The sequence below is a fragment of the Lissotriton vulgaris genome, chromosome 12, assembly GCF_964263255.1.
Source record: "Lissotriton vulgaris chromosome 12, aLisVul1.2, whole genome shotgun sequence".
Classification (NCBI taxonomy): domain Eukaryota; kingdom Metazoa; phylum Chordata; class Amphibia; order Caudata; family Salamandridae; genus Lissotriton; species Lissotriton vulgaris.
This window is the reverse complement of record NC_141700.1, coordinates 737,149,976-737,166,046: the sequence shown is the minus strand read 5'-3', so window position 1 is coordinate 737,166,046 and position 16,071 is coordinate 737,149,976. Positions and strand designations below refer to the sequence as shown.

The window sequence follows — 16,071 nt, the reverse complement described above, 5'->3', positions numbered from 1 at the left end:
TATTTTTTGCTCTTTACCTTATTGTTTATATTCTTCTTTTTTTATAATTATAAAATCTAACAAAAGTGTATTATTTTCTAAGAGGTCATTTGTACTATACCTTGTTAGATAGTGTCTCAGAGGTGGAGATACTAAGGTGCTAAGAAAACAAAAAGAATACAATCTTGACCCGTACTGATATGTGCGTATTGACAGCAAGACATAAAGCAGACAGATTTACAAAATAAAACGATTAACAAAGGCAGAAAGTGAGACTAGAAGAGGCATGCCACTAACACAGAAAGTTTGAAAGAAAAAGCCAGGGAGGGGCACAGACGGGACAAAGGAAAAGAAAAATAAGGGAAAGAGAGACAAGTAAACAAAGACGTGAGGCTGGTACCCATTTAGGCAGAAAAATATTGAATCATTCTCATCTGGAAAGTGAAGGACTTTTGCTGTCTGAAAATAACTGTACCTCCCACATCTGACTAGTAAATAGCATAATACTTCGAGGTTATTCACACAAGTGTTTATTTGACTAAGTTTCAGGAGTAAATCAGAAGTGAACCAGGTGTAATCCTGGTTTACTCCTGCAACTCATGCATAAGTCTAGCGTTCTAGAAGAGTAAGTCATGCCTGCTCATATAGCGATCTGTGTCACTTACACCCTACGGGCCTCATTTATGAAAAGTGACGCATCGCTGCGTGAAAACAGCGATGCGTCACTTTTCACTGCGCTCTCCCTGCGACACTAACGATGCTTCATATTTACAGTATGACGCATCATGTCGCAAGGAGTTACAGATATGTCAGTATTTCTGACGTATCTGTAGGCGCAAAAGTGACGCATTGCTGGAGTGTGTCACAAAAGTGATGCAACTCCAGCAATGTGTACTTTCACATGGGCAAGTCCCATGTTGTTAGTGCCTGCGTCAGTCTTACGCCTGCCATGAGGCAGGCGTTAGATTTTGGCACATAGGCATCCAAGAAACGGCGCAGTGAAATCTCTACGAGGCTTTTTGCGAGGAAACGCCCCCCCCCTGTATACATTATACCTGGCGCAGGTATAATGTGGCGCAGGGGTTTACAAAGCGACCTAGATGCGTCACTTTGTAAATATGGTGCAACAAGGCACATTGTTTACTCCGCTGGTACGTCACAAAAAGTGACACACCAGCGGCGTAAAAGTGATGCAAGGTCTCATAAATAAGCCCCTACATGTGTAAAATCATGCCTGGTGTCAAAGAGACGTTCACTATATTGTCTCCCAATGAAAGGCATTCTTCTATTCGTCTGCTATACTAGCCTTTGCCACCCCGGTATGTATTTTCAACTACTGTTATCATCATCATGAGATATGTAAGTATTCAGAAAAAAAACCTGTGTTTTGTTGCAGATCAGTTATGTGTCATCAAGTCCCATCCTAAGTGACCGGAACCAGTTCCCTTCTTTCTTCCGGACCATCCCCAGTGACACTTTCCAGTCTCAGGGACTGGCTGAGATACTTTTGCACTTTGGCTGGACATGGGTTGGCCTCCTAGCTGAAGACAATGACTATGGGCAGCTTGGGGCCACGTTATTGAAGAAAGAACTTGAAAATGCGGGGGCGTGCATCGCCTTCTCTGAGAATATCATCCTCAGCCGGTCTGATAGAAATGCCCTACATATTATCCAAGTGATACAGAGCTCAACAGCCAATGTCATTGTTGTCTTCTGTAGTGATGCAGGACTCAGTCCTCTAATAGAGGAGATGACAAAACACAAAGTGACTGGGAAGGTCTGGATTGCCAGTGATGGGTGGTCTATTTCCACCACCTTAGCGATTGAGAGGTTTTCCAGTATACTCATTGGCACCATTGGGTTCACAACCCGCAGTGAAGAGATACCAGGCTTCATAGAGCATCTCAACAGAGTAAATCCTTCAACATATGCACCTGACATATTTGCTCAAAAGTTGTGGGAAGAAGTTTTTGGATGCAAGTGGATGGACCAGGTGCAGGGTATGGGTGTCTGGGATAATGCTTCAAAAGTGTGCACAGGCAAGGAGAGCCTCGAACTCCCTATCGTCGGATACAACGATGGAACCCGTTTTAGGGGTCCCTACAATGTCTACATTGCAGTCTATGCAAACGTTTGGGCCTTGCACAGTTTGGTTTCCAGCAAGCTCAGATTACTCAGTGGATTCCAGGAAGACATATTGGACTTCAAGCCATGGCAGGTACTGTCTAAAACTGGTTTCAGGTTTTGCAAAGCAAGCACACTGAACTACTGTGAGCTCTTCTACTGGTTCAATAAAACGTATATTTATATTTATGTCTCTGTGGTTTAAACGCAGAAAGCATTTGCTTCTATGAGAATGCTCTAAGATACATGGGTTTGTCATACACTGGTACAGTGACGCTTCCACCTAGGGGCATAACTAAACTTGAGGGGGCCAGCTTGCAAAGTACATGGAGGGGGACTCCCACGCTCGCAACCCAGCCAGGAGCACTCAGGCCAGGGTACCGCTGGTGCACAGTGACGGAAGGGCCCCCAGGGCTTTTTGCTACCCCACGGCTTCCACCTTAAGTGCACTTTAGTAGCCAGATCCTTTCTCACCGTACCCTGCTGCCCCACTGGTCAACTGCAAAATCTTTCTGTGATTTCCCTGGGTAATTAAAAGGCCTGTGTATAACTCTACAGACTGTGTGTTGCTGTGAGATCCTAGTGACCCACCATTGATGTAGACACCACGGAACACTCATTATAAAAAGTAAGGATGCCACCTATGCATAATTGTAGCCATAATCTGCAAGCTAAATAAATATATTACTACATGGAGATTGTGATGATGAATTATGTCAATGCTTGAAATTGTTTAAAAAATCAGCAATTTCAATGGGTAGGCTAAGTCTGAAAACATATCGTGAAAAATAATTTAATCAATCAATAAATCTTTATTTTGACCCATGGCCATAAAATGAATCAATAAGAACATAATACAATATATATAAAAAATAATAATAATTTACACAGCGTTCCTTTTTATAAGTTATTTCACACAAATTAAGGTAAATAAAATCTTAAAAACACAGAGCTCGTTAAAATAAAAAGGCACCCACTAGCTAGAAAGATGCTTCCACCCGTACCTCCACATATGCATTCGAAATTGGGAGACAGGAAACGCAATATATTGACTGGTGCTACTTCTTAAAATCAGGGCGTAACCAGGGGGGACATCTGAGGGACGGGCCAGCCCAAAATAATCTTGTGTCCCCCAAAATGAGCAAGTCAGCTGGCACACTTTAGGGGTGCAGTAGTTCAAATGGTGAATGAGCAATACAAATCTCTCTTAGTGTTGTTTTTATCTAGTTATATTTGCTGTGTGTTCCAAGACATTTAAAATGTCATTCTGTCTTCTGAGTGAGAGGATTGTCTAAAGTGAAATCTGTGACAGTCTGTCTGTGGTATAGACAGGGTCACTGGAATTAGGCAGCAGCTAAAGCCTAAATTATGTGGCAGTGTTGACTAATTTATGTGGCAAGAAAACACAAATGTTGCACCTTAATGCTCCAAATTTTTTTTATAGAGTCACTTCATTATTTTCTCAGCGTTATATAGCACTGTCAGGGCAAAGGATTCACTTTATTAGTACCAGTTTCACATCCAAATACAGCTGTACATAACTAAAAGGTGGCCAGTCAACCTTTGCAAAGGACATTACATTGCACTGCAGCATACATTGCAACATTTTTAGGTACATTTTCTTTTGTTTCAGCAAGAAACAATTTTTTTTTAAAGTTGCAAAATATGCAGCAGGTGATGGATTTTGTAGCAAATGCGATACATTCATAATTCTGCTGAATACCCAGCAGCTGCCGAATCCCATAGTTCAATGGCCACATAATCTCATATTTCCAGTGGCATTATGTACAGGGAGTGCACAAAGAAATACTGTATGATGTTATTTTGTTTCTAATTCACAAAAAACATAATATACCTGTAAATTAACTATACACATATTTCAACATATGCCAGCAGTACATTTGGTTTATTAATCACGAAGTGTGATGAAAACAAAGATTTTAGCAGGATTTAGCACAATCTTAGTGATGAAAGTGATGAATACTGTATATTGTATTGCCTATTTGTACCCCTATGTGTGGCACTGAAGTGCTTACCTAAATTGGCAGCAAGATACACACTATATGGTGGTGTGTGGTTGTGTGTGTGATGTCTTTGTTTTGTGATCTAATTGCTTGAATTTAGCTTGTAATTAATAACTGTTTCCTTGGAGGTTCTGTGAACAATGGAAAGTGCCTTAAACATTTTCCTTTTTGCTATAGGTAGGTAGTGCAGTGATTGCAAGACAGGAGTCATGTGTATGTGTTTTCTTGGGTGAAGGGAGGGAAGACATTTTGTGGCAACAAATTTAGATAAATTGTATTTTGCGTATTATGAAAGAGAGTGCACCAAGGTACAGGCTGTTGGCATAGTCAAGCTTGGAGATTACAAGTACAAAAATGCGATGCAGTTTCTGTTGGTATCCAAGAAGGCAACGTAAAGTTTTAATTGTGTAGAAGGCACTCTATTTTAGGTTTTTAAAAAATGGTATCAACTATTTGTAGGAATCAATAGTTACTCCTAGGTTTATGACTTCTCTTGATATTGCTGGAGGGTCTCTATGTTCCTCAGGTCACATGGCAGTAGGCTGATATTTTTGTCATTGTCTGCGGGTCATAAGCTCTGTCAATGGTAATTAGCTTTAGATGGTTATTCATCATCCATGTGTTTATGGCCCGAAGTCAGTCATGAAGTTTTAAAATGCAGAGGTCTTCCAGACCACACATTTATAAAATATGATTGTGTGTCATCTAGATAGTTGTAACCAGTAAGTAAGTAAGTATAACAACTTCATTGTAAGATTAATTAAAATTGTTGCAATATAAAATACAATTATAAATAGAATTCAATAAAACAATAAAAAATTAATGGCGTGGGGTGGCAGTATGGTCTAAGTGCTTTACGCCATAGTTGTAACAGGTGAGGTAAAATCATTTAATCATTACCAAGTTAGGTAGATGTTGATGAGTAGAGGGGATATGATGGTCCCCTGTGGGACGACACATTGTTAGGTGTGAGGAGATGAGATGAAAGGTGGTATCAACACAAGTTCACTGTGACAGCTGAGAGGCAAACATGTCAGTGGGCATTAGCTGAACTCCCTTTTCACCTTTCACATGTGGTGTGTCCAACAGGAATTGCCTGTGTGAAGGAATTGCTAACTGTACAGGACATTGAGTCATGTTGTTCTCAAGGCAGCAACATTCATGACATTGCCTATGCCTGATAAATAAGTGGTTGCCACTACCAAAACCTACTTGTCATTCAGAATCAATGTTCATTCAGGAAACTCCATTTCCCAATATGGTATGGTGCTGTGATTAGTCTCTTGTGCTGCGGCAGAGTGATCAAAAGCCAGGTACGATTTATATCTGACTGACATTGCTCCACCTTACAGTAGCCTATTGTGAAATATAGCCTGGTGAGTTAGTGTATCTGCTCTACAGATTGTGATTTTGTTTGCAGGAGTCAGATAGTTTGCGACGTTAATGTGCCTGCTGCTGAGGGGTACAAATACCGTAAATAACAGTAGTGTGAAGCTGAAATGACCCAATGTAGCCTACCATGTTAAAAAGGGATGCTAGAATGGATTATCTTTCAAAATTGGAATAATATCTAGTTTACTCTGCCAGGGTCAACGCACTGAGAATACATTTCCCACTATCATCAGGGCATTTGAGGCTGAAATAATTTGTATAATAATTGACCACTCTAGACCTCTCTGCAGAGCATCAACTAACATTTTCAGATTTTACTTTATTGTAATTTAGGACATGTGTAGAATGAATCCGCTTTTTGAAATATATTGACTGCTTTCAAATTCTACTTTATCTTTCTCTAATTTATGGCCATAGCAAATAAATTGCTGAAATGAGGTCCTATATAAGTAATGTACTAAATACATATTATTTAGTGAACTATAGGGGTAGTGGTGTTATTGGGAGAAGTGTGGGAATGCTTGATTGTATGAATTTTTATGGATCCTCATAGATTCTGGTACTTCCATTCACAGAAAAATTTGGATGATCTGTGATTTAGCTAAAGTTTGTTGTTTGCATGGCATTCTGGTTAAGAAAAAGCATTGGGATCCACACAAACGACAACAGCCCATACTTCTCTAGGTACCTTGTTTTCCGAAATGTTTGGGTCTGGAAGGTTACCCTCAGTGCCAACTGAGCTCTCGCCTACATTCCACAGCTACCCACAACACCAGAATTGGCCAATTTGCAAGGCAGTCTTGATCTTTGCTTGTGTCTTGGAAAGCCTGTCCTTTTTTGGGCGAACGATCAGTCACCAGTGGAGGATGGCATCTACTGAGAGTGGTGAGGCATGCAAATGGCTGGTTGGTGAGTGTATGCAATCTAAGAGACACTGTAATGACAGTGTTCATGAAGCTCAAAAGTGTGCGGTTGTAACTTTTTCCTCATACATATAAACTACCAAGGGCCTACACTGAAGCGTTTCCTTGTGGGCGATACTTTGTTTTTTAACTCAAATGCATGTTGTATTGACAAAATGAACACATGCATCCATGAGCGAAGTAAACATCAGAAAACAGTAGTTTGGTTGCTGGGCTTCAATGAAATTCACTGATGAGCAGCTAAAGCAAGGTTACGACACGCTTGTAGGGCACGAGGCAATCATTACCAAGTCAGGGGTCACCAGGCTATATATTGCAATATGTAAATCACAAATAGGCATATGAACTAGATATAAGGCTGTAACTTACTCCACATATATGTACTTACGTAATATATATACCTTCAAGGAACGTAGATGTGGGCTTAGGAGCAGTAAATCTATACTTACCTATAGGCACTTACCTTTAAATATTCTGTACTTGATATTCTTGTATGCTGGATTCTAGGGGTCAATATTTAGTAGTGCAACCAGTATTTGGGATAGAATGTACCTATTGAGCACAGCTTTAATGTTTGGTCATAGCTGGGGGCAGGCCCCCTTAAAATTATAACTCTGGCTAAGGGCCTGCTTAAGATCCTAAGTATAATCCCAATATTCCTTGTCCACAGTTTATGACAAACCGGTAAAATCCACGTATTTCGATTTACTTGGTAAACTCGTCAAAAAAATATGACATGCTCAGTAACCTCTTCTACCAGAGGGCAAAATGGTCTTTGTCAGTGGAAGTTCGATGTCATCCAGCTATGTTTCCTTACAGTAATACATTTCAAAACCTAAAAAAGAATCAGTAAGCGATCCTCCCTTTAGAGCCCATAAGGCTTGATTGTCATTCGATTGCCAGTAAGCACTTTTTAACCCAGATTTGGAGACTAACATAACATTACCAGTGGATGACCACAAATTGGAATTCCCAATACGTCTTAAACAAGCCTTCATAGAAGGAAGCCAGGGAATTTTACATGACCCAGGTTGCCTCATAACACCTTCAAAAGCCATGTGAAAAGTGGGAAATTCAGGGTTTGACCCACAAACTTCGTAAACAAGCGTGGACTCAGTCCCACTACATCATTAATTCATTCAAAACCAAAGTGAAGATGTAGAGGAAGAAGCAGGGTGCTAATTGACAAACCATAAAGACTCATTTTAAACTGGTTTTCTATTATTTTTAGTGGATGGGAATCCTGGATACCGAAAGTTATCCCCCATAAAAGGAAGGCCCCTAATGCCTGACTTTTGTAAATTTCAAGTGCAGGAGTTACTGGGTGGAAAGAGGAAGCTTGTGGTGCCCTCAAAATATTCCCACAGAGCTGTTCTAGCTTAAGGCCTCACATCTGGATATGGGACGTCCAATCAAAGCTCTGTGAGTGTAACCCCAAGGTATTTGAACACCTGAACTGTTTCCAGGGTTGCTCCATTAATTGCTGAATTAGCACAACGGATATGATTAGGGTTAAAAACCATAAACTTGGCCTTGCCAAGATTGATCTCAAACCCTAGCTGCCTCCAGAAGAACCCAAAGCAATCCAAAAGTTTCTGTATCACCAAAGGGGATTTGGATAACAAAAGGGTATTGCTTGTAAACAGGAGGGCTGGGCTGGGCTGGGATCTTGACCCTGGCAAGCAGTGGGGCATCTCAATTTGCATTGCTCCTATTGCAATTCCAAATCATCAATATATAGTAGGAAAGGTATGGAACTAACACACACCCCTGCCTAACTGATATACAAATCAGAATGGGGTCTGTCAGTTCACTTTGTGGGCCACACATGACCAAAGCGTAATTATTCAGGTGTAATCTGTTGAGCACCCCCAGTCCTTCAAGGTCTTCCACAGAAAATCTCTAGGGACGAAGCGAAAGGTAGACCAAGGTACACAAAAATGACATAGAGTCTGCCTGCACCCAAAAACACATATTTCCAATATAATAACTGCAGACGAAACACCTGGTGCATGGTTCCTACACTGTCCTTTGGTATCGCTTTGTTCGCCCTAAGTTGGCAGGGTATGCCCGGACGTGGGTCGCTTGCTCACTTTGCCACTGGATCAAGCAAGCCTTCCTGATGATGGCTGATTAGCCGGAAACTGGTCCCAGGATGCTTGTTTCCAATCCAGGTAAGACATGGCTTGGCAGTTCAGGCTGGACGGTTCCCATGAGGCACAGGGTCAGACTGATTTGAATATGGCCATGTCTGAACTGGGGTGGTGGAGTGAGCTAAAGAATGATGATGGATTAAACCCAGATCAGTTGACTGGGGGTGAGTGTTTGATTTGCGCAAACGTTCCGTCCATCATCCCCTTTGGTATTGCAATATTCCATCTTGGAGCTCTTTCAAGAGATGCAGGCCTCTATTGTAAGAGCTTCATTAAAATCCCTATGTGGTTCACATCACCAGAAGAAGGTTATTTCCTCTGAAATTTGCCGGGTGAAAAAGGCCTGGCGAATACTAGGCCATGCAGATTTTGGTGCAAGAAAATAAGCAGTGAAACATACAAGATGATGGACGGAATGTTGTACAATGGCAAACATTCAACCCCAGTCACAGATCTGGGTTTAATCCATTGTTATTTTGCTCACCAAGCCACCCCAGTTCAGACATGGCCATGTGCTCTCCACGCCACTGGAGTCAAGCTATCCTGGCTGAAGACGGATGATAGCCAGAAACCGATCCTAGGATGCTTGATTCCGGTCCAGGGAAGAAATGGCTTGGCAGTTCCGGCTGGACTGTTCCCATGAGGCACAGGGTCAAGGCTGATTTGCATATGGCCATGTCTGAACTGGGGTGGTGTGGTGAGCAAAAAAACAATGGATTTAGGCCCAGGTCTTTGTTCTGGGGTGAATGTATGACATTGTTCTGCATTCTGTCCATCAACTGTTGTTTATGTAAAGTAAGCAGTGAGTATCAGCGTCTGCATATTTTGCCCCAGTTTCAGGAGGCAACTCGCAAATCTATTTGCACATCGTATTTGTTCAGTAATAATCCCCAGAGTATTGTTATTAAGGGGTGCAGTCCATCAGTACTCAGACCCTCATAACTATGCCCATGTTGTATAAGTAAAAGATCCTTGCAATGTTATACTCAAGAGTTTTAAAGAGTTTGATTCAGGCATCGAGACACTGGGTAGTGATTTCAGGAATGAAAATGTACTGTGTATTATTCAATAAATAATTCATTTTTTCATTTTTGAAATGATTTCAGCAGTTTGGGAATGCCTGTTTGAACAAACCAAGAGTGGCAAAAGCAAGGTATGCAGTTCCTAGGGAAGGTGGTGACTGAGGGAAAGAATGGGGTGGTGTCTCAGGTGCCAGGAACTTGAGAGGGCAACGGGGGGATGGCTCCTATAAGGAGAAAGGGCCCTCACACACCTCTGCAGGTGTCATGCTTCATCATTAGGCAAGTCCTCATTGGGCCGGCGCTACAATGCCCAAAGGGCCCTGCAAAGGGGCTCTTTGCCAGAGGTCTTCTCTTTTTGCCACTCACAAACAGGGGCATGTATGCTGGACCTATCAAGCCTCAGTCCCTCTCTCTGTGATTCATGTGTAAACCAAGAGTCACCTTGTGGGAAGCTGGCTTAGTATATGGTGCACACTTATGTAAGGGGGCACCCTACACTAATCCAGACAACCCTTATGGTGATTTTAGTGGTCTTAGACAACCTTAGAAAGCTTTCTATGTGGAAGCTGTGGAGAACAGCCTTCAGGCTTAGTCCAAAAGGAGTGTAAATCAGCTTCTTTCACCAGAACATATTCTTATTGGTATAGATTTAGTGAAAAAGAACCACACAGTCTATTTATAAATAACTAGCAGCCCGTCCCGACGTTGTCCGGGTATGAATAGCTGCCAGCCAGTAGTACATTGTTTTGTAGGATTTCGTTTTGATAGCATGTCTTATATGTGATTCACAGTGCACTGCTGATGCACTTAAGAGTGCGCGTTCAGTAGTGTGTGAACTCGAGCTTCCCTACTCCCTACTTTATTTTTACTTGCAATTTTATATAGCGCGAACTCGACAACATGGCATGAGCACAATTTACATTACAGAAGAACACATTCATTTGTGGTAGGCACGGGGAGACAAAGCGATTTGCCTGGAATCACAGGATGTTGAGCTGATGCCGAGATTCGAACGTAGCTCCCCAGCTCTAAAGTTCGCAATTCTACAACTTGTGGCAGGAGGTGTGTCTAAAAATCTATGTCGGTGCTGGCCATCAATGAGAGAGACCAAAGCATTTTTCAAATGGGTGGTGAAAAAATATGAGTATGTTGCTGGAGATGTGGGCCGCCGTGCCACCAATGTACTTACCGGGAGAGGGTAAACACCCATTATTCCGCAAATTTCTTTCCGCATACCATCACTCCGCATACTTTCATTACGAAAGTACCATGACACCGCAATGCCATTATAACGCATGGCATTACATTTTATATGCTTTTACCACGCATACATTTACAACGAAATTCGTTGTAAATGCATGAATGGTAAAAGCATGTTTTTTTTAAATGTTTGGATAGGGTAGGTATGGGCATAGGGGTATATGTTTTGGGGTACTGAGGTATTTTAAGGGTTCAGATATAGTTTTGGGTTATGGGGTACAGGGATATTTTTAGGGTTCAGGGCTAGGTTTGGGTTTTGGGGTACCTGGGTATTTTTAGGGTTCAGGGGTATGTTTGGGTTTTGAGGTACAGGAGTATTTATAGAGTTCAGGGCTAGGTTTGGGATTTGGGGTACAGGGGTATTTTTAGGGTTTAGGTATAGGTTTGGGTTTTGGGGTACAGGGTATATTTATAGGGTTAAGATGGGTTAGTGTTTAAGGGTGTTGGGTATTTTAAAGAGTAAGGGTGGGTTATGATTATGGGGTGCAGGGGTATTTAAAGGGAGCAGGGTGGGATTAGTACACGATATGAGACATGGCATCAAGGGCGGAACGTACCACACGCCCCCAGCGCTTGTCACACCCCCAGCACACGCCCACAGCACAACACAGACACGCCCACAAGGGACTACTTTGCTGGCACGATTCATTTACCTTTTAAATGTATGTGGTGGGCGTCTGCATAGCCTATGTCCTTCTGCTGCAACTGCACTTTCCAACGCTGTATTGGGTGTTGTGATTGGTGCTGTGGTTCCTGAGATTACCTGCCTCAAAGGTTTGGGCTCTCTCTTTATTATATTAGTATAAATATGTATTTATTATAAGACACAGACTAACACATACAGATATCTCCTACCCACAGATATACACAATGCACATAATACTTTGCAATAAAGAAAGCTCAGTCCTTGAGGAAATGAAGAACCACCACGTATGTTGCTGATCCTTTTTGCAGTCTGGGGGAGCTCAGGTTCGGCAAACCGGTTGATGTCATAGCGGTGCCTGCAGATGCAGGGGAATAACTCCTTCACTCCAAGAGAAATTCCTTTGGATGTCTTCAGATGTCAAAGGCCCAGAACGGAACTTGTATTGAGCACGGACACTGATGGTGCAGCAGGTTCTAAAATAACGAGGTCAGGAGCAGAAAGAGTCTTCTCAGTTGCAATCTTCATCACAAAGTAAAGGACAATGTGATCAGTCTGGCACAGTGAGCACCACTCAGCCAGGATGTCCAGACGGTCAAAGTTGAAGTGGTGTTGGAGCTCAATCGAATCCCATGACAAATCTAGGGTCCCACTTACATGTAAGCCCTTAAGTACCGTAAGGAAAGGGGGGGACGATTCAAGTCTCCCTCCCAATGGAGCGGTTTGACAGTGGGGAGTATTCACCCATGTCCTTTGTCCAGTTCCATGCCACAGCATGAACTAATGGCTCCCTCAGCTGGATTGAACTGGACTATGCAAGTAGGGCACCAAATGTGCCCTTCAAGCAGACTGAGTGGTGCTGACAAGCACCCCCACCCTGTCCTAATACACTAAGCCCTGTCTGGGAGGTGGTCACATCTCCCTGTGACAGGATACCTATTTGCCTGCCTTCCACTTCTTAAGCTTGGCTCAGCAGCAGGAGGGCAGAATCATGTCTCTGGTCGGCAGCAGCCATGTTGTGCTGTCCGGTCTAGAACACTGGTACCTGTTAGCACTGAGGGCCTCCTGGAAGAGCTTAACAGGGCATGGTGTGAGGGTATGATTCCAACATGTTAGATACCAAGCATGACAGGGTTCCTTACAGCCAGTTTACAGATGGTCACAGCGTGATGATGGATGAACACTCTATGTATCATAATGTCTGATGCACTTACAATCCAGTAGCATGGATTCCGAAGGTTGTCCTGCTCATGCAGGGGCACCCTCACACTTAGAACCGAGCACCCTGCCTTTGGGACTGAAAGGGCTACTAGAGAGGTGACTTATAGATTTCCAGTGCACTGATGATAGGTATAAGGGGACTTATACCTTTCGTGAGAGGAACATGCACCAACTCACACAGCTGCAATGGGAGGCCTGTAGTTGTAGTTTGGAGTGTCCCTAATGGGTGGCATAATACATGCTGCAGGCAGCCCATAGGGGACACCTTGGATACCCATGCCCTAGCTACTTTAGTACCATATACTAGAGACTTACAAGGGTGCCCCAGTAGCCAAATAGTAATGTACCTAGGTACTCACCATAAACAATTTAGGGAGGAAGAAAAGTGACTGGGGTACTGATTAGCAGGATCCCTTTCAGACTAGTAACTGTGTACCTTTATACAACTTGTATTTCAGAGAGGAGGAGCACACAAGCGCAGCCTTTGCATCTATAAATGTTCTGCTATATGGACCCCGACGGTTGAATTAGATATGCACATACCTAGGAAAGAGTTGAAGTTCTTGCTATTATTGATTGTTGTTGCAGAAGGTGTTAATAGTAACACACCAATCCTCGTGTTCCCCAGCTTTTACTTGGACAGTTTGATTGAAACGATAAATAAACAACATGGCACATTTAGAGAAAACATGAGGAGCATCCTTTTTCTTTACAAAGTGGTTTCTACCTTTTGGTGAATTTTAATATAGAGGGCACAACCCTTTTAACAATTGCTATTGAGTTATCCTGGAAAGGTAGTTTTAAAATGCCGTTACACCGGTGTGCCATGCCCCAACGGTGAATGTGCGCCCTGTCATATTTAATGCGCTGCCCCCAGGGCAGCTGCAAACTCGTGCTGGCCTGTGGGCAGCTCATTAAGTGAAGTTACCCTTTGCAAACATCACTGATCCCATGATGACGCGTACAAGACCACTTTACTAGGACATGTTTTGCAGTATTCTTGTTAACTACACTACAACTTTACCGTAACATCAACTTCTTCACTACATCAAAATTCTCCATGTGTACTAATCATTCACATCCCAATTCTGCATATGCCTCCCTCATTTTTCACCTGTCATTTCCTGTCTTCCTTGCATTCCCCAGTGTCTCTCTCTTACCCTACCAACCATCCTCCAATGCAACCTCCTTGTCCTAGTCCAAAGTTCCACACAGTGTCTTCCCTCCCCTGTGCTCCCCCTCTGCCCCCAGGAGTGAATACACTGCCCCCAGGAGCGCAGTCCAGCTTTTAAATCTAACAGTCTTCTGCATCACATTATCCGGGAATATGACATTTTTCATGACTTCTCCCAACACGAGGTGAGGTTTATTCATTTCATGATGTATATACAAGCTATTCTGTGAAGAGCACAGTTGAGCTGTTATGTCCAAGGGTTTTGCGCATCAATTAGATGTACAGTTGCGCTCACAACATACTGCATGAATTACTACTCTACATTGTACTTGAGTGTCTAAATTTACCCCCCCTTGTAAATGTATCCCTCTTGTTAGTTTTATTTTATTTTCAGCCTTTCGTCCACAATACCTGACAATTTGGTCATTCATCTAAGATGGCCCCACTCCATTGCCAGTCACAGCAGCCATTTTGTAAGAGACGCAGTCTAGTTTTTGAAGTACGCATGACTAGGCTGATCCTGGTCTATTTCATTCGCCCAAGATGGCCCCGCTCCATTGCCAGACACAGCGGCCATTTTGTGAGAGACACAGTCTAGTTTTTTAAAGTAAACATGGCTAAGCTGATCCAGGTCTATTTAATGGCCACCGCGAGACAAATGCAGTAAGATTCGCTTTCCAGGGGTGCCATCAGGTCACTTTCCGGGAGGAGTGCTTTCACAAAGTAAGTTCAGCCTGACCCGTTTGACCTTATTTCTAATTTTTCCAAGCAAATATTAAGGTTTCTATTTTCCTTCCAGGATAAGCCAAGGCACCAGGAATTCTCTCTGTGGTTCCTATCCCATTTACATTTAGGAAACTCTAGTGACTATCTGTATGTCCCCATTACCATTTTAGGTTGTGACTACAAACCCATCTAACCCTGCAGATCATGAGGCATATTTCTGCCTAAACAAAAGTATGTGTTATTGATATGTAATACTATTATTTTGTTATATGTTGTAGGTCACGTGGTGTCTTTTTCATGAGTACTTTTAAACTGCAATTTGTACATAACCACTTTTCTTCACAAAGACATTGTGTGTGATTGATTTCTTCCACCACAGATGATCGCACAAAATAGTTGTTAACCCCTTAAGTGCTTCGAACGTTCGGCGGCCGACGGCACCAATACCTCGGGAGTGCTGCTGTCGGCCATTGAACGTTCCAACTGCACCTGCGCAATGGAACGTCCAGCACTGGATCTGGACGTTCCATAGCTGCTAAGGTGTTAAGTATACCCACTATAGTAGAGTACATTGATCGAGATACGACGCCGCATATATTAAGGGCCTGCCAGCTTGGCTGTTAGGCAGGCTTTTTTAATTTTCTTTTCTCTTTATTTCCTACAGATACAGAGTGTCAGTGTACAATCGTAAGTATTAAATATCAGGTGAACAAATTAGGTGTGCACCCCATTGTTTCCTATTCAAAGGATTCTTTAGGAGTGGTACCAAAGGGGCTGGGCCTCTTGTGGTTCTGAAGAAGAGCTTTAGAGGAAAGCTCTAAACATGCCGACCCAGTACTAGGGACACCTTACTCATTACAGTTAGGTCTTTCCCTAGTATTACCCACTGATTTTAAAACATACCAACTAGGAGCAGGAATAAAATATTAGCTCACTAGCTAGGTATTTTTAACCTATTTTTCCCACTCCACATCACTGCAACACACATATTTTCCAAAAGCATAGTGCTCCTACATAGTTTGCAAGTTGCAGCACACCTCAATCCGCAGCGGATTGAGAGGACCCCAATGATGAAGCATGCCACCTAGGGGTAACCCTGGTGGGTGAGGGAACTCTAGAAAATAATTTTTCTTTCTGGAAAGAGGGTTTTTCACACATGTTCTGTAGACTCCCTGTTGTTCCTATGGTTAGGTTTCTAATTCTGGTATTCCGGATGTTGTGGAACTGCATTCAGTAAGGAGGGTGAACCTAACCTTAACCTCTACCGCCCCCCCCCATTTTTTGATAGTGAATACACCCGTATCTGATTTCTCCATGCCCCTAAACAACCCAACCAGGACAACCCTGGAGGGCTTTTTGCTGCCCCTTACCCTTAAGGCCCGTCCATGGCCTCCTCACTCATAGACTCCTTTGCACCAAATGCTTTGAAT

General features: G+C 42.7%; 1 protein-coding gene across 1 annotated transcript in view; it reads left to right on the top strand.

The window, feature by feature from the left end:
* The window catches only part of LOC147678455 (extracellular calcium-sensing receptor-like), a 58,806-nt gene that overhangs the window by 18,219 nt on the left and 24,516 nt on the right, over nucleotides 1–16,071 (top strand). The window contains exon 3 of the mRNA XM_086945638.1: nucleotides 1,376–2,197. Coding sequence (XP_086801764.1) covers nucleotides 1,376–2,197 — 822 coding nt within the window. The remainder of the gene's footprint in view (nucleotides 1–1,375; nucleotides 2,198–16,071) is intronic.